Genomic DNA, 20,012 nt, shown 5'->3' with positions numbered 1-20,012 from the left:
TTTATAGTGTTTCATTAGGTTCTTCTGTCTTACGTATATTGCCCAACTACAAAGCCACTTTCCAATTTTTGATTTTATGTTATTGCACCATCCCACTTCCAGGTCTCCAAATCTGTATTCTTGCTTGTATCCCATGCAGGAGCTTGCTGAGAAATAAAAGCTAGGAAAAATAGAACAAAAAAATCACAGGACATAGAAAGTAGTTTCAGATGGATCGAGCTTCTAGACTAATGGCAAAATGCAACCTGTGCCTGCTTTATTTATATCAAGAAACATCAAAGGCCTTCCATATAATGTTCTTCACCAAAAAAAGTTGAAAGTGGGTTGTCTCAACAGGTTATGTCCATCTCTGGAGCTATTATGGGCAATGTTCCTAGCAGAGTGGAGATAAAGGTCATGTGCGTTGGGCAATCCATTGCAGTGAGAGAGCCACAGATAGTTCCCAAGGTCAAACTTAAATCTCTCTGGCTTTCTGAGAGAGAATTTCCTCATGTATTTCACGGATGGCTTCCTGAACTGTATTACTTTTCTATTGGCTTAATTGGTTACCTTAAGGTTTATAGTGTTTGACACAATCTACCTTCAAGTGATATTAAATCATTTGACATATAAGAACTTTAATATGTTAGCCCTTCTCAGTCTTTATGCTATTGTTTTCATACATTTTACTACATCTGATATAACCCACTAATATTTTATTATTAGAATTTCTTTAAAAGACTATATATTTTTTTAAAAAAATTTTTAGTTGGTAGATGGTCACAATACCTTTATGTATTTTTTTAAGGTGCTGAGGATTGAAACCAGTACCTCACATGTGCTAGGCAGGCACTCTACCACTGAGCTACAGCCCCAGTCCCAACTATATTTTTTATAATGTTTATTCTAAACCATTTAACTGTATAGAAGGGCATAGTACTACTTTTTCTATTTTTCAAAGTGTATAATTGATGGTGTCTGTATGATGTGCTTCTAACCCATTTTTCCCATACATCCTGCAGGTTTTATTGCATGTGTTTGCATAGTAAAGTAATTTTCAGAATGTCATACACTACATTACAACAAAACTGACTGTAGTTTATCAGGGTGACTAAATTATTTCAATATATATTAACTTATATACATTTTATACTCAAAAAATACTATTAAAAACAGTTCAACTATAATCACTAATTTTGGTTTGCTTCTGTTTAAATAAGTTTCTTTGAAACATAGTATAGTGACTCTTGGAGTAAAATGGAAACCTTAGTAATGTATATTTTCAAATATTTTCCCACAATTTTTTGTGTACTTAACCATTTATTTCTGTCTTATATAAGATTACACAGAAAAAACATGTAAGTGATCGAACAAAGAAAACTGTAAAAATAGAAAAGAAAAAAGACAAAGAAAAGCCAGTGGATTCAGAAAGGTAAGACAAAGATACATGCTAATATTTTTCTTCTTTATTAATTGAAATTTTTATTTTTATTACATACCAATAATTTAAGGTCATATAAACACGACAGGTTTTTTAAAATATAAAATTAGGAAATAGCTTTATAAAAGACCAGGATATGATTATGGGAAAAATAATCTAATTAATGCTTTGTACTTTGTTAAATCCCCAAATCAAATCCCCAGAATTTATTATTTTCTACTGGAGTTTTTATTTGTATTTATTTTTATAAAATTTAACTTTTATGTATAATGGCATAATTTTGCATGAACATACTTTATATACAGAGTTATGAAAAATGGTGTTGTGAATGGATAATTATGATTGTAATGCATTCCAGTATTTAAAAAATGTAACATGATTAAAATATCCAGAAACATTAAAAAAGTAAACTTTTATGTATATGGATTATTACAAAATGACTTTATTAAATGAATGTTTTCATTAGTATTATAAAATAATCATTCCATTTTAATTTGTTCACATCTTAAAATATAGTTTTTAAAAATAAAGAGTACCATGAATGCTAAAAAGAAATTTGTTTCAGTCATCTTTTTTGCTGCTGTGACTAAGAATAAGGACAAAAACAATTTTAAGGAGTTAAAAGTTTGAGACCCAGGGTTTCAGAGGTCTCAGTTCATAGATAGATGATTCCATTATTTGGGGCATGATGTGAGTGACAGAAAAGTGGCAGAGTAAAGCAGCTGGAAACATAGAACCAGTAAGCAGAGAGAACTCTGCTGAACAACGACAAAATATATACCCCAAAGGCATGCTCCCTGATACCAACCTCCAGCTAACCCCTATATGCCTACAGTTACCACCAATCCCTTTCATGTGATAAATGCACTGATTAGGTCAAGCCTTTTATAATCTAATATAAGTCTCTTATAACCCAGTAACTTTGTCTAAACTTTCTTGCATTGTCCCATGCATGAGCTTTTTGGGTAACACCTCACATATAAACCATAACAAAATTCACTGGACAAAGGTTTTTGTCTTTGACTTAGAGAAGAAAAATGATCAGAGAAGAAAAAATGACCAATATATTTTGAAAATATCAGCACTTCATGTTTTATTCTCTCTTATCTCCCTTCTTCATATTCTTAATTATTCCAGTAAGAAGTTAGCCTGACATGTGTTACTAAATTGTTATCATTTAACCTGTATTGATTTAGTAGCTTTTAAAAAATAAGAATTCTTAAAATTGTTATTCATTTGGAATTCTTTAAAATTCTCTTTAAGAAAGCAAAGCAGTGATGAATTTTAGAATATTATTTACATTTTAGAACATTTTTAATTACAGGGTGTTGTCTCAAGGAATCCAGCTTAAAGTAAAAGAAAGTTTGTTTCAAGTCCAGGTAACACACACTCTCTATAAGTTTATGTCCTTGCATTTGTAGAACTCAGGCACACAATTCATAGAGGCAGTCTGCAGTTCGCAGCTTAGATGAACTTTTCCAAAGGCATGTCATATTATAGCATCATGCTTTTTTTTAATGCCAGCTAGGAATCTCTTTGTCTGCTAACTGATCATGGGGGTGGTATCCCATCACCCTTGATATATAATTTAACATAAGAGAGTAGCATTCCATCACTCCTATATGCTATTAACTAGAAGCAAGTCACGGGTTCTACCTACTTTCAAAGGAAGTGGATTATACAGAGCATTGCCATATTGCTGAAGATCAGGATGCTATCCTTGAATTCTGCCTATGGTTTATTTTAGCTAGCACAGTATTTTCTATATTTAGAAAGAAAAATCTATTAGCTGGACATGGTAGCATGCACTTGTAGTCCCAGCTACTTAAGATGCTGAGGCAGGAAGTCATTTGAGTTGTTGAATTGGAGACCAGACTGGGCAATAACAGGGAGATCCTGCCTCAAAATTTTTTTTAAATAATCAAATTATATTATTAATATTAGAAGTCTTAAGGCTGATTGTACATGGTGGCACATGCCTGTATTTCCAGCAGTTTGGGAGGCTGAGGTAGGATAGTGAGTTCAAAGCCAGCGTCAGCAATGACAAGGTGCTAAGCAACTCAATAAGACCCTGTCTCTAAATAAAATACGAAATAGGGCTAGGGATGTGGCTCAGTGATTGAGGGCCCCTGAGTTCAATTCCTGGTACCCCTCCCTACCACTGTGGCTTAGAGCTGAATCTGCCTAGAAGAGTTCGTTTTCTCATTCATCAAAGACACTCTATCGACTAGCAGTCAATAACCATAGTTGCACCTAACAAAAATTATGCTTAGATAAAATGATATTCAAATATTAGGTTATTCTATTAGCTTTTGATTTTCAGATTATTTGTTAGAGAAATAGAGTGCATTTATTGTAGACAAGCATCTCATTGGATGATTTGCAGCTTTATCATGTGGAGATAAGAAAAGATAATTGAATTTTAATAAAAACTTTTAGAAAATGGAAATATTTATACATACTTTAATATTCCATGGGTTAAATCATGTACACCATATTTTCACACCCCGGATGTAGTTACTTTTATTCCATATTTGTAGAAGAGATATGGAATAAATAGACTAGGTGTACAGAATTATCAAGTATACTCTGGTTGGACTAAATAGTCTAAGGACTCTTTCTTTTTGTAGGTGGCACTAAAATGATTACAAGCACAAATTGAAATGTGATCTTCCCATTGTTTTCAAGGGTCATCACCTTTCTAAAGTGACAGAACTTTTATATATATATCCTATGCATAGTGCCAAGAACTTTGTTTTTCTGCAAAAACTCTTTACTATCTACTCCCAAATGTGAAGTCTATAATGCAAATGTAAACAGTAACTTTAATTACATTCTATATTTCCTTAATAAAATTGAATAAATTTCCTGTATCTTACATAATATATTATATAGGAGGTACAGAACTGAAAAATGCTGATTTTTTTCCCCTGAATTTAAGGTTGCTAAAGGATTTTGAAGCTGAAATATATAACATAAGCATGGGAAACATAATATTTCCAACTAGGTCCAGCAAAATAAATGGCATAGTAGCTAAGAATTTGGAGTTTGAGTAACACTGTGGAAAGATAGAAATAAAGTAGCAAGACTACTTACGGGAAATTCAGTACTTGAGTCTGATAGGAGTTTTGAATTAAACATAACAGTAGTAGGAAGCCTAATAGGTGCCATCAGTAGTTTGAATTTGATTGAGTAGGAAATGGGGTCGTATTGAAGAATATTAGAAATGAGCCACTTGGTATTTTTTATTGATATTATTCTTCCAACTATATCAATGATAAATTTTGGAGTATAGATTGGATTTTTCAATCAGCTTATGGCTCTTATGCATGCTAAACATCTCCAGCCCAAATTATATAAATTTATTAAGATAGAATTATAAATAGCATTACTTATAATCTAAATTTATACTATTGCCAATGAGAAGATTTAATTTTATTTAAAACTAATATAGTGCATTTCTAATCAGAATTCAAAAAGAAATTTTTTAAAAGGGAAAAATACTTTGAAGATTATATACAATTTACCTATAAAGTAATGTGAGAGCCTTCTTCTTTCAATTTACTTTGAGATAATTGATGAATCTATTTGTCTTTGTAAATTTTGATATAAATTCATCCATCTTAATGTTTTTACAAATTTGTTCATTAGAATTTTACTCTGTATTAGTGTTCTCTTTTTGTATCTATAGTTATATTGTTTTTCCCACTTCTTTTCGATTTACAAAAATATTTGTTTGTTTTGTTTGCTTCCCTTCTTTCCCTTTCATTTAGGGAAATAAACAAATAAATCTCAGGGGATTACCTACTGTAGTTGTTTTTAGTTAACCAGTTTTGGGTTTCATTTAGTTGTTTTACTGTTGTCTTTCTTGTTATTATTTTCTATTTAATTATTTCTAGCTTTATCTTTATAAATTGATTTTACTTTTTTATTTTGTTTAGTGTTCATTTTTAATTCCACCATGTGGCCTGCGCAGTGGTTTCATTAATGAGGTTCTAGGCATAAAGTTAGGTAGATGAGATCTAAATAAAACACACGGACTCAGTTACCTTATTTCTATTGCCAGGTCCAAGACGGCTCACCTCTCTGGTTCCCTCCTCTAACCGCCCAGCAGGGCAGCAAGGATTACTCAGGGCTAGCAGGAGAAAGAGAGTTTGAACACGCCTGGGAGTAGCCTTTTATTGGGGAACAAGAGATTCAGGGGAGAATTCCATCCAATGAAGGTTGAGGGGGCCTGCACTGCAAGGTCAGGGTCAGTGATTGGGTCCCAGGGTCAGTGATTGGGTCCCCGGGATCAGTGGTCAGGACACCCCCACACAGATGGGCTCTCTCATCAGGAAAGGGCCGGGAAAGCTTCGACACAGCCAAAGCGCCTCAGACCCTTAATGGGAGCCACCCAATCACATGTCAGAAATGGCTTCCCACAATTTTTTGATAATTTGCATTGTTTTATGTTATATAATTAATTCATTTATTTTAAGCTTTACTTAATAGTAGTAACACACTATCCAAGCAAAACACTATACAAATTTCACTGAATAAAACTTTATTTGTATTTCATAGATATTTGAGAGTTTTTTGTTTCAAAATGTTTTTAGTTCACATTCTCATTGTTGATTTCTCTTTTATGGAATTATTCCTGTCTACTTGTTTTAAAAGATTTTCTTCATGATCAAGTACATGTTTGTTTTTTATCTATTGTTCTATAACAGACAACACTAAAAGTTGGAGATTTAATACATCAATGGTTAATTATTTCTCATTGATTTTTGAATTGACTGGGCTCAGCTGAATTGTTCTTCAGCTATTATATGCCTTACATGACTTCAAGAGGGCTTGCTTTCAAGCTAAAATCATAAAAATCTGAATCCTACCTAGGACTATTCTTCCAAGTATCACGTTCCATTCAACTCTCCTACTACTTGATTGCTCATCGGTATTTATTTGCATTTTTGTCCAGAGTTTATGGTTGTTAGCTGTAGCATGGCTTGTTTAGTGGAAACTTGTTCTGACATACCAGAAGCATAACTGGGGACTTTAGATATGTTCCTCTATTTTTCATCTGATAGACAATTTCTGAGATCTTTCATGTGTAATAGAACTCATTCATTCAAACAAAACCAGTGGTGTGTAAAGACTCATTTGGAATGTTTCTATTTAAATATTCAGGTCTAGAGAAAAGAAGAAATAAAGTGTTTAATGTACATCGAATTTACCAGATTCTGATCAATTTATTGCCTATGGGAAATCTTTAGCTAATATCTACCCAAATCTGTGCCTGAGAAATATGGAGTTGAATGTGTGTGTTCAAATCATTATTTTGACTCTCTATGGACTTTAGAAAAGTAGTAATTATAAAATAAATTAATTTAAAAATACTCATGTGAAGAACTTTTTCTCTTATTACTTCCTAGAAACGAGCAGATGCTCTGGAAATTGAGAACAGAGTTCTTCAGGAACAACTAAAACAGGCTTTACAGGTAGAGGATATCACATTACTTGAAAATTATTATAAATGAAGAACATATTCATAATGAACTTTTCAAATGAATAATTGCAGTCTTATAAATAAATAGATTTATATATTATACTATTCTATGAATTTTAAAATACTACTTTATGCAATGTGAATATATTAATAAAATATAATATTCACTCTTATCAAAATCAGTAAACTAGAAAAAAGTATACTTTCTAGATTTTTTTTTTTTTTTTTTTGCAGGGGTTGAGGGTACCAGAGATCTGTGAGCCAGATCTCCAGCTTCATTTTCTATTTTATTTAGAGACAAGGTCTCACCATGTTGTTTAGCACATTGCTTTTTCTGAGGCCGGCTTTGAACTTGCAATCCTCCTGCCTCAGATTCTCTAGCTGCTGGGATTACAGGCATGCAACACCATACCCAACAAAAGTAATAAAACAAAGCAATCTCTTTCAAATTCAAAGAAAATATACTTGAAATTGCAGGCATTTCAATAAAACTCCGTAAAGTGAAGATACTTACTCTCATGCTAATTTTCAAATTCTAGCTACTAAGATGAGAAATGAAAGAAACCACAAATGTTTTAATAAATGGATAGACAAAAATATAATGATTTGTATGCTATATAAATTCATAAAAATATACAATTTAAATAACAGTGATAAATTAAAAAATTGGCTGGAACAAAATAAGATAGATTTAGAATAGAGAATAATAAAGCAAAAGATTTTATTTTTATCCAAAATTTTTTAAATGTAATTATTCCTTTATAATTAAGAAATTATAAAAATTAGTATAGCATGTTATTAAGATAGCATATTAAAAAAAACAATGCAGAGAGCTTTATATGAAGAAAAATTACAGAACTTTACCAGTGATACAGATGAACAGTGAAGAAATAAAAATTTATAATGGGTTTTAGAAAATTGATATTGTTAGTATTTTGATTTCCATATACCCCAAATTGATATACCAACTTAAAACAAATACTTTTACATACAAATGGAATTATTTTTGAATTTAAAAGTTAATATAAGATAAAAGGAGATAAGAAAATGGTAATTATACAAAAGAAGAGCAAATAAGGAGGACTCACTCATCAACATATAAATAAATCTTTAATAATTAAATCACTGAGATTCTGGTTCTGGTACTGAATGGAAAGTTCAGAAACAAATTCAAAGAAATATAATAATTTAGCATTTTATATACTTTTAGTTATTAGAAGTTTCCATAGAAGGATATAGTAGCCATACAAAATAAACATTAAAGGAAAATAGCTAGGTTTCTCTTTCATGAAAAACCAAAATAAATTGCATATTGTTTTAAGATCCAAAAGTAATAAATGTACTATGAAGATATTAGAATAAACACTGGATAACAGCTAAATGGTATTGACTAAAGTAAACACCATACCCCACACTAATGTTAATAAATTTAATTTTATATAAATTTAAAACTTTTTATAATAAAAAAACAAGATATAAAGATAAAAGGAAAATATTTTTATTTTATATGGAGATGTTTCACAAACATATAAGAAATATGGACATCCTTTGCCTAAAATATTTAAATAAAACAAATTGGAAAGACATAATTCAGAAATGCTAATAAATCTAAGCAAGAATATACAAATATATTCAACCTCACTAATTATTGAATCAATGCAACTTAAAGTAACAGTGGAGTAGGTTTTTTTAAACCTAACATTTTGGCAAAAATTTAAGGAACAGAAATACCTATATTTCTTAATGGATGCTGAAATGAATAATCTTTCACATATTTCTATTTTCACTAAGAATTTGTATTTTTCTGAAAGAAAATTCATAGCAAAAGTCTTAGAAAGCTATAGTCATTTTGTTATTCAAGTTCTAAAAATTTAGAAAAAGAAAAAAGTGTTCAGAAATTTTATGCTAATGTGTAAAGTAATATTTTTTTAACTGAAAAGGTTTTGAAATGATTTAGAAGCTCACTGATAAGGAATTTACTAAATATATTATGGTATATTACTAAATACATTAGCTGGATGTGGCAGCTGGAAGTTTGCTGGGGCCCCTTCGGCTGTGGCTCTCAACAGTTATCTACTCTGGTAAATGTATGTTTATTGTCATAGAAACATACCTATGATATTAGCATATTATATGACTATGAATAGTATGATTCAATATAAATAAAAATTAAATATACACACATATATATATATATACACCAGTATATTTAGAAATAACTTAAAAAATTATGCATCAGAAAGTGATTTTTCTCTTCATGGTAAGACTTTTTTTGAATTTTATTTTTATTTATATTATTTCTAATAAAAACTATAAAAAGAGACATTTTAAAGAGAAATTTATTTCTAGAAGGAATAAATAGCTTAGTTTCCAATTTCTTTCATTCTTTGTTATTATGGTGGTAATTGTCCTGCTTATCTACCACTTTTAATAATAAATACTTGTTATTTTTATTTTACCATTATAATAGAGTCTTAAAAGATAGAAACTTGGAGAAACACCTATGTTTTAAAAAATTGCCCTTAAAAATGGAAGGTTTTGCTAGGCATGGTGGTATACTGTAATCTCAGCAATTCAGGAGGCTGAGGAAGGAGGATCACAAGTTCAAAGCCAGCCTGTATCAAAATAAAAAATGAAAAGGGCTGGGATGTGGTTCAGTGGGTTCAATCTCTGGTACCAAAAAAAAGTAAAAATAATAACTAATAATAATAAATGAAAGTTTTCGATTTTTAGCAGTGAAGGAATATTTATTCTTGGCCAAGAATAGAAAAAGTGGGAGATAAATTTGCAAATAAATTTCTCTACCTGTTGAGGATCTAGAAGTTAGAGATAACAGGGGAAATGAAATGAGGTTAGGGCTGGGAAGATTTTCTGGTAATCTGGGTACCACTTCTTTTCACTCGTTTTTTGGTTCTTTTCAGTTATGTCATGGCAGTTGTCAGGTCTCATGGTACTGGGAATATGTGATTTAGCATGCAGATGGATAGTACTGAAGTAATTCTGGCAGACATCTTAGATATAACAAATTTCATCCAACCCCAGAACTTCTGTAACTTGGTCTACTGGCATCGGTTTTGGAGGTTTCAATCCAGGATCTATTGGCCCATTGATTTGGGGCCTGTGTCGAGGCAGTAGACAATGCTCTACAGATTTTAATTTTAATTATCAAACTTTAAACTATCCATTATACCAAAGGTTTAACTTAGTTTCCTCTACCACATCCAGCTCATTTTTATTTAGTAGTCAGATGTGGTAGCCTCACCTGTCATCTTCTTAACTACTCTGAGGGCCGAGGCAGGAGAATCTAAGCAAGACTGGGTGAGTTAGCAAGACCTGTTTCAAAACAAAAAATAAAATGAGCTGTGATGTAGCTGAGTGGTAGAGCATCTCTGAGTTCAGCTGTCAATATGAAAATAATAATATTAGATATTTTAAAATTGAGAAATCATATGGGCATAAATAAATGTGGATTCCTGGAGGTTGTAGTATTGTCAGGAAAATGTCACAGAAAACAATGCTTGACATATTTTACTTTCTTAAAAACAGGAAGCAGAAAGAAGTAAGCTTCAACTTGACTATTTCCTAAATCAAGGGGTGGAGCTTATTAAAAGTGAAGGGAAGACCAAAACAATGGAAACAGGTTTTGGTAAAACACAAGGTGAACATTCAAAAAATATGCCATTGGACAGAGAGAAAAGGGCAGCATTTGTTTCAAATTCAGGTGAACAAAGGACAAATGATATAATCCAAGAGGTAAGGAAATAACCAAAATAGAAATAGTAGTATGTGTTGTAGTAAATTTATTTTTCATATCATTACTTACTTCTTTTGCCTTTTTTCTTAAAGGTTTATCAATTCATTATTATCTTGTATAACAAACTATAAATTATGTATATATGGATTTTGAATGATCATTCAAGCATCTGATATTTGAGAAACAGAAGAAAACAGGGTTTGAAAACTAATGATATCCTGCTATAAATTAATAAAATTAAATATAAATTCAAAATTATGGAGAAAAAAACTCTTAAAAATGTCTTATTTTTCTGTGAAGACAATAGATTCAGAAACTCTTTTTAACTTTGTTCAGACTTGACCTCCAGGCCATTGTACAGGCTTTTGTAATGCATATCGTAAATATTTTGTTGTATCACACTGATATACACTTTATGCTTTAATTACATTGTACTTAAATTCATTTAAATTACTGTTTCCTGTCACATTCAGGATTTTGAATATTTTATTCTCTTTTCTTGAAATCCTGTTTCTTCACTTCGTCTTTTCTAAAATTCATCTTGTTTAAAAATAAATGAGAATCAAAAAGTAGTAGTATGGCTGGGGATGTGGCTCAAGCGATAGCATGCTCGACTGGCATGCACGGGGCACTGGGTTTGATCCTCAGAACCACATAAAAATAAAATAAAGATGTTGTGTCCACCCAAAAGCAACAAAAAAATTTTTTTAATTCTCTCTTTCTCTCTCTCTCTCTCTCAAAAAAATAGTAGTATTTCACTTATCTTTTGCTGCATAAAAATTACCTCAGAATTGAGTGGTTCAGACAATAGATGTATTAATTATCTCACAGTATTTGTAAGTTAAGGATCCAGATGTATAACTAAAAGGAACCAATAAAAGAAAAATAGGATTTAAGTTTGCCTTAGCCGGGTCCTATGGCTCAGGATCTCTCATAAAGATTTAATCATCATATTCTTTATTTATCTTAAGATCCAAGTAGATCTTAAATGTAGTTAATATGTTGATATACTAATATCAACATATTAACTACATTTAACTTAAGATCCAAGTAGAGGAGAAAGTACTTCAAGTATTTCACTGGGCTCACATTTGAATGCAACATTCATTAGGCCTCATATCCCTGCTGGCTGCTGGCTCGAGGTATCAGTACTTTTTCATGGGGGTTTCTCCATAAGAAAGCTCACAACATACAAGCAAAGGCAGAGAGACATAGAGATCAATAGATGGAGACAGAAAGAAAGTGAGGGAGGGAGGAAGAGAATGCCTTAAACCTAATTTCAGAAATGACATCTCATCACTTAAATCATATCACTTTCATTAGAAGTTTAGAAGTAGTAGCATTATGAACAGTTCACAAATAACAATATATCATAGGCATGAATACCCTGAGGCAGGGAACAATGGAAGCTGGCTATTTTAGAGGCTTCCTACTAAACATAGATTGGTATGAGATTGTGATAACTCCCAAACTGAATGCTAAATTAAGCAGTTTGATCTTCAATACTCAGGAAAGGAAGAAATACTGAAAGTTTTGGTAAATGAATAATAAGTAAGATCTATGTTTTTAAACATAGGAAGTAATTATACCATTGATGAGGCAGATGGAATCTTCTCTTTCATTGATCCTATAATTAATGAAGTCTTTTGTGTATATTGTAAATATGAACTTATTTAAATGTATTTTTTTTTGCTAATTTAACTCTTTTGGAAGCTATGACATTGCTGTATCAAAATAAAGCTTTCTCTAAGGTTAGAAACATCCAATGCTCTTGGATCTGGGTTTCACAGAGATTCTAGCTTGTTACCCTGTGCTATGGGGAATGGAAGCCTAAAATCTAAAAGGGGTAAAGAAGAAAATATTTGGATTTCTTCTACTAGACACTAAATTATATTATACAAAGGTCTGACATACACACACACACACACACACTGTGTGTGTGTGTGTGTGTGTGTGTATGACATTTTGGAAAAGTAGTTCTTATATTGTTTTCATATCTGCTTTTAAGATTTTTTTTTGTAGAAGAGCCATCTTTTTAAAATTAACTATTACATCTTCTGTTAAGAACTATCAAGATTATATACAAACCCTTAGTGAAATATAGTAATACTTTATAAGAATATAATGAGGATAAAATAAGGTTTATGAACTGCTTTTCTATGTTGTGAAGCACTATGTAAATGTTTTATTGTATCATTATTTAGCTCTGTCCTAGTTTTCTGTGTAGAGTGTAGGAAAATCCCTTTTGATATGTTAATTAGTATCAAGGCTAACCATTTTGACATATAGACACAAAATGTATAATGGCTCAAACATTATACTTTATTTCCTTGTGCTAATAGTATAAGAAGTTAAAGGTCAGTATTCAAGGTAGAGAGTTGTCTCCAAGGCCATTCAGGTATCCTGACATGTGCAGTCTTTACCATCTTAAATGTGATGTCTTGTACCACACTAGGCATAGATATCAATTATCAGAAGAACAAACAAGAGTAATTTTCATTGACAAGGGTGGAAGTGGAACATATCATTTTCTTTCATATTCTCTTTGCCACATTTAACTTCAGGGGGAATTTAGGAATGTATACTAGCAATGTGAAGAAAAGAAAATTAGTTTGGTAAACACAAATTTGCACGTAGGTAAGGATAAGCCAGCTAATCTCTGCATAAAAGAAACCAAGTTAGATGAAATTCAGGCCTGGAGTAAAACCTAGAATCAACATTTATGGTGTAGGGAAATATGTATCATGTTCCCAAGAGATAGTCTATTAGTGAAATCACATTTTTAAAATCACAGGTTTTATATATTTTAATCACACACCTCAATAAATATAGTGTGCATTCAGTTCATACATTTTATAAAAATTTATAAAAAGCAGTACTATTAGGTTTGTATATTGTATGTATTAGCCTTACAAACTCTTCCAAATTGATGTTGAAAAATGATTATATAATTAATATATGTTTAAAGTAATTTTATTTACTAAAAGTGTAAAGCCCTCTTTGCTCTTAATTTAGAAAAGTAAAGTATCATTTGGTGACCTGTTCTCCTATAATGTCTATTCCAATGACAAAATATGGTAATTTATTATCTTTTTTTGATAACCTTAGTATTACACAACTGTCATATTAAAAAAGTATTTTGAATGATATTTTAAATGATCTAATGTAAATATTTTATATGTATTTAGTATATTAAGATGTGTTATTATCTTTATCACAGATCCCAATCGTCCAAAATCAAAGACCAATTGAAGAAAGGTAAAATATTTAAAAATTTTTGTTCTTTTTCTTATTTTATAAGTTCATACATCTGTGATGAAAATATCCAATCAAAATCCAGTGTCTAAAACTTGTTGATTTACATCTTTGCTTATAATATTGTACCCATATATTTGAAGTACATTTTTTTGAAACACATTTTAAATAGAGAAAAGTGTGAAACTTTAGATGTCAAAGACTGAACAATTTTAATTCAGTGAAAAATCAAAAAGTTTAAATGAAAAATTTGAAGTAAGAACATAAGCAATTAAATTTCCAGAGAGTAGGAACTGCCCCTGACCTTTGTTTCAAGTTTAGTTATCAAAATTCATGACCTAGATTAGTAGGATTTTTTTTTTGATACTGGGAATTTAACCTAGGAACACTTTACTACTGAGCCAAATCCCCAACCCTTTTTATTTTTATTTTGAGGAAGGATCTTGCTAAGTTTTCCAAGGCCTCTCTAAGTTGTCAAGGCTGACCCTCTAAATTGCAGTCCTCCTACTTCAGCTTCCTGAGTGACTGTGATTACAGATGTGTACCACCATGCTTGATATGACTTATATTTTTAAACAACTCACTTGAAAACATTTTTGAATGTGATTTTTTTCTCAGTTACTTGATAAATATATATGTGTTAATATATATTTATAAACATATATAAATTTAAATATATATTGTTTATATTTATGTATTATATACATACAAATGTACATAAATGTTTGAGTTTATTGATTCATCCAGTTAGAAAACTTGTAGTATTCCATTGTGAGTCTGTATGATTAGCCATATTAATAGTAATATGAATAGCCATAGAAATAGTAAGCCTGAACTACAGGTATTAGTAACAGCAAATTCTGTCATTAAGAGTTACATTGTTATTTGGTGAAAATAAATTGTGTTAATGTTTCCTTTTTTGTTGACATAAATTATTGAAAATTCAAATCAAATATACATGAGGAATTTGTTTACTCCTTAATTTTACAGAGCCTAATGTGTAAAATTTTTTTGGTTTTGATTACCATGTAGAAAAGAAAAAAGAATTACCTACAAATATGTATTTCTGTCCTTTATTACCATTTTTAATATTTCTAGATTGTATATCTAGATAAATTACTAAGTATTAGGTAGTAAGTGTGATGATTAATGGTCAAAGCTTTGAAAAGTTCCATTTTTCATGTTTGTAGAGATCATATTTTTTAAAGTGTATATTTTTTATATTTCAAAAGAAAATTGAACATTGGTTTACTGTTTTGCTTTGCAAACTTATGGGTAGCTTTCTTGTAATGTATTCCTTTACATTTTATATGTGAATGGTCAGCATTGTGAGCATTTAGTTGTTGCTGATGAATTTGGTAGACTGTACACTAATGCATCTCAGAAAATATAAACATTGCCTTTAAGGGGGGGGGAAAGGCATTTTAGGACTGGGACACAGCTCACTTGAGAGAATGCTTGCCTAACCTGCACTAGGCCTGGGTTTTATCTTCAGCATTGAAAAAAAAATATTTTAAAGAGAATTTCTACACTTAAAAAGGACATAATAAAGCAGCCTCAGTCACCTTTCATATGGTAACAACAGACTGAGGATCATAAGGAATGTAAGATTAGGGGGAAAGAGCATAGAATATCAAATAATTCCTCTTAAACTTGATTGATTTAATACCAAATAATTCCTCTAGAAACTTGATTGATGTAATATTCTCTAACCTCAGGAGGAAGATTATTTTAATTCATTTCAATTCAGTTGAGCTCTAATGAGGAAGTATTAACAGTTTATTCTACGCAAGGCATTGTGCTAGATTTTATGGGATATAAAGGGTGGCAAATATATGGCCATTGCCTTCAATGAATTAACTATCTGGTAAAGTGGGCTAGACATGACAGAATAAGTAGAGTGTAATAAAATGATGCATTCTACAAGAAGTTACCAAAATGTTCTATAAAAGGGAAAATGGTTGCCTCGAATGAACAAGGCCCTGGGTTAAATCCCAGCACCACAAAAAAAAAAAAAAAAAAAAAAAAAAAAAAAAAAAGAATGGTTATTTTTGTATCTTAACATACAAAAAAGCAGAACATTAATTCATGCCTATTTTTCTCCATATACTAGACAATTAATTATTAAATTTACTCATTCATTCAGTTATTAAACCCAGTCATTCAACAGATGTTTTTGACACCTTCATATGCCAAGTATTTTCTAGATATTCTAGATTACTTCTGGCTACATAGCATTTAATTTAAGAAAAGAGTCGGGTTAGATTTTACAGGGAATATAAGCAAAGGATTTTCCAAGTGGACAGAACTTTGTTTCAAGGCAAAGATGAGGGTGCTTAGAATCTACACAGTGTGGCTAGAGAAAGGCCAGTCATTGATTTTGTTTGAAGTCTTGATTAAGGACAATAATGGGAAATAAGACATGAAATAGGCTGTTTTGGTTTGATAGGTTTTATAGAATTGCCCATAACAGCTTTAAGTTAAATATTGCTAAATATTATAAAAGTTCAAAATATAAAGCACAAAGCACAATATTATTTATCAACCTTCATTTTGGGTTACTTCTTAGATCCTAATAGAATTTCTGAAATACTTTGGAAAAGTCTCCTAACCTTCAGAGAGTGGATGGGAGTGAAGTAAGGAGACCCAACCTGAGCAGATACATGGTATTGCTTACAATAAAGTACAGTTTTTTTTTCCCACTTTGCAGCATTTAACAATTTATTTTGGCATAGGGAATAAATAGCGCCAAATATTTAAACAATAGATTTTAATAATTTATTGTTTCCCATCATATGTGTTCTTATGAATTTCGATGCTGTACCTTTAAGAAACAAAAATATAAACTATTTCTTGGTGGTTTATTTTTCAGATATTCATATCCAACATACTTCTTTTCTAAATCTTTTTGTTAGAACTTGTATGCCCCCAATATTATTTAGGGTTATTATAAAGCACAAAAACATACAAAAAAAGCAGAACATTAATTCATGCCTATTTTTCTCCATATACTAGACAATTAATTATTAAATTTACTCATTCATTTAGTCATTAAACATATTCATTCAACAAATGTTTTTGACACCTTCAAATGCCAAGTATTTTCTAGATATTAAGTTTTGTTGATAAGTAAGGCAGATAATATCCCTTTCCTTTATGTGCTTATATTTTAATAGGAAAGTTAGACAATAAATAAAAATAAATGAACAAGATAATTTCAGAAGTCAATAAGTGAAAATAATAAAAATACCTATCAAAGAGTCACAGGGAATAATAACTTAGATCAGATAGTCACTGAATGTATTATTTAATGACAAAGAGGATTTCTAATTTTGAAATAAAAAATCTCATAAAATGTTTTGTTCTTTTCTAGTTTTTATCAGAATAAACTCCTATAAATGAAAAGTTATATTACCATTGAAAGCTCTAGAGATCTCATAATATTTACTATTTTTGTTACACTTATAAGGAACTTATTACTGGTATCTACATTATAGGCATGTGGTAAATTTTTGGAAGAAACCTAATAATCTGAAAAGCAGTAGAGGTACAATATCTCCTGAATTGATATTATTCCACAGAGAGGTATATTTGAACTGGGACAGCTGGATTCACCATAGAAATTCTAGGGGAATTGGGAGAGTATAGTAAGACCTACTTAACCATGTAGCAGTGAGAGCTTCCTGACTGGGGGAATGGGCATAGCATAGTCCTGATAAGCTTGCTCTGCTGAATAACCAAAAGGGAGAAGAGAGAGAGCATCAGGGCCATCCAGAAATAAAGACTTATCTCTCCACCATTGGGAGTCTCATTGATAAGTCTCTCCATTAGCTCTGGTTGTTACCTGGTCCTGAATATGCTAATTTCCACAGTATTGTCTAGGAGAAAATTATTAATAAGATCACCAGGTGGGTTAGGTAAAGGTGCAAAGCTAAAAATAATAATAAACTCACATTATGTGCTCTAATTCCTGGCTAGCCACAGAAAAGTGTTTTGGGAATGTCTATTAATATCTGGAATAGGAAAGAGAAAGTCATTTTTCACCTCCCTTGAGGGCTTTTTCCCAGGGTCAGACAAGTTCATGTCTAAAAAATATTTATTATTTCTCCAAGAAATGAGCCATATTGTTGTCTGAAGTGATTGATTTAGCAACGTCCTACCACTTACCATGTACCATTAAAGTTCAATTGCAGTGTCAGAAGAGGAGGTCTGCCAAATCACCTGATATAAAGACAGTGTCTGTCTTTTAAATGAACAATATGTTGTATTCATCATGTACTGAGGTCAAAGCAAGGGGTTAAAAAAAGAAAAAAGAGTATATTATTTCTCTTGACTCCTAACTCCTAAATGCTTTGGAGTTCAAACATGAAGGAGGGGCCTTTAAATAATATGACAACCTATAGCTTGTAAATTATCAGGGAATGCTGGACCAACAAGTACTGTGGAGGTGTTTTTTAAAGAGGCTGGCTTAATTAGCAAATGAAATAAACTTGATAGATGATGGTGGGTTCTGTGTCTTTGAAATACTTTGAAAGATGTCATTTTCTTCCTTCATTGTGCTATGAATTCAAACAGGAACCCAATAAGGTAGTCATTATACATTCTTGACTGCTTTTTTCATGTCTCATATTTTCCTCTAGATTCAGTCCCTTCTCTTGGTATCTCCATATTAAAAATAAAAATCGATTTGTGACTAATTTGTTGTGCCTATTTCCTTTGGCAGGAGATACCTCAGAAAACTACGTGTTTAAGAAGTCTGTCGTAGGTGTCCCAATGGCCTTACCATGAAACTGTCCAATAGCAATGATTCGTGAATCATTGTACAAATTTAATTCAGTCATTCTAAGGCAGTTTGTGCTCTATGGACATGAATGATGCCTGAAATTCACCCAATTTTGAAGGATATTCAGATGCCATGGAATGTCAACAACCTACTATTGCTATAGTAGATAAATGCAGTATTCCATAAGATTTTGTCACCTTTGAGAGAGGCTATCGCATTAGTTAATCCTATTTTATTGTCATTTGTCAAATCTTACAGGCAAAGATCTTACTGAGACAATGGTTGGTTAAAACAGAAGGGAGACATCTCTGTGTTGAATAAGTATAAAATCACATTTTGTGAATTTGGGTAAGGTCTTATGGGACAGGATTGGCCCCTGATAGGATGTGATATCTCCGCCTTTTAATAGAGTTTCCCTGGGCTTTTACCTCCTTAGGAGATTTTGGTTTTATAGAAACTACTTGTGGAATAGGAATGTTGGGTTGAAGACTAAGAACACCTGCCCAGTTAGGCTCAGTAATAAGATAGCAGGAACTTTCCAAAGAAAATATACCATTTAGCAATAGAAGGAAGTCATTGAGTTCAAAGATCCAGGAGGTGACAACAACATGAAGTATTATTTTCCAAGGCTTCAGTCATGATAAGTTGCTTAGACTTATCTGTATTTTGTGAGTAGACAGGATATAACAATCTAAAGTTAAAACTTGTTTTCATGATGCCTGGACTTATTCTAAAGCTTTCTAGTGTAAGGGCTTCCATATAAAAGTAGTTGCATTGATACAGATGCTTTAAAGAATCAATCAGGTATAGAACTCGATGTCACCACTAAAGTCATTTGTGTTTGGGGTTGCAGAATCCATAAATTTTCCTTTGAAGGATATGGAATGTGTGTTTTTGATGCTGTCTATGTGATGACTTCTTGCTTTCAAGTTGAGTTGAATGACAGGTTCTAGATTATGTTTTTATTTAAAGTTTTCTTTAATCTGATGTACTTAACAAATATACAATGCATTTTCAGGGCAGATCAGTGTCATCAATGTAATCAAATGTTTCAATAGTGTTAGCAGTTCACATTGTGGTACTTTTTGTCCTATCGAAATTATGACAGGAATTCAGATAATCTCAAGGAAGATTAGTTAAGGTATGTTACATGTTTTGCCTAATCCTTAGCTGCATAATGACAGAGACAAGGGCATCAAATAGAGCTATTTATTTCTTTCTTAAGCTTCTGTAGTCCACTATGGAGTATCCAGTGTTTTTTTTTTTTTGTTGTTGTTGTTTTGTTTTGTTTTTAACATTACATAGAGTCCCT

General features: G+C 31.3%; 1 protein-coding gene across 3 annotated transcripts in view; it reads left to right on the top strand.

Annotated features, from left to right (window-relative positions):
• The window catches only part of Ccdc7 (coiled-coil domain containing 7), a 233,702-nt gene that overhangs the window by 71,499 nt on the left and 142,191 nt on the right, over nucleotides 1-20,012 (top strand). For 2 of the 3 annotated variants that reach the window (XM_078023429.1, XM_078023430.1), the window contains exons 4-8: nucleotides 1,320-1,411; nucleotides 2,745-2,799; nucleotides 6,835-6,900; nucleotides 10,455-10,661; nucleotides 13,883-13,920. In XM_078023429.1, coding sequence (XP_077879555.1) covers nucleotides 1,320-1,411; nucleotides 2,745-2,799; nucleotides 6,835-6,900; nucleotides 10,455-10,661; nucleotides 13,883-13,920 — 458 coding nt within the window. The remainder of the gene's footprint in view (nucleotides 1-1,319; nucleotides 1,412-2,744; nucleotides 2,800-6,834; nucleotides 6,901-10,454; nucleotides 10,662-13,882; nucleotides 13,921-20,012) is intronic. The other variant, XM_078023431.1, reaches the window with a different exon arrangement.

This window comes from Ictidomys tridecemlineatus, chromosome 10 (genome assembly GCF_052094955.1).
Source record: "Ictidomys tridecemlineatus isolate mIctTri1 chromosome 10, mIctTri1.hap1, whole genome shotgun sequence".
Classification (NCBI taxonomy): domain Eukaryota; kingdom Metazoa; phylum Chordata; class Mammalia; order Rodentia; family Sciuridae; genus Ictidomys; species Ictidomys tridecemlineatus.
Note: the sequence above shows the minus strand (reverse complement) of the source record. Positions and strands in the feature narration are given on the sequence as shown.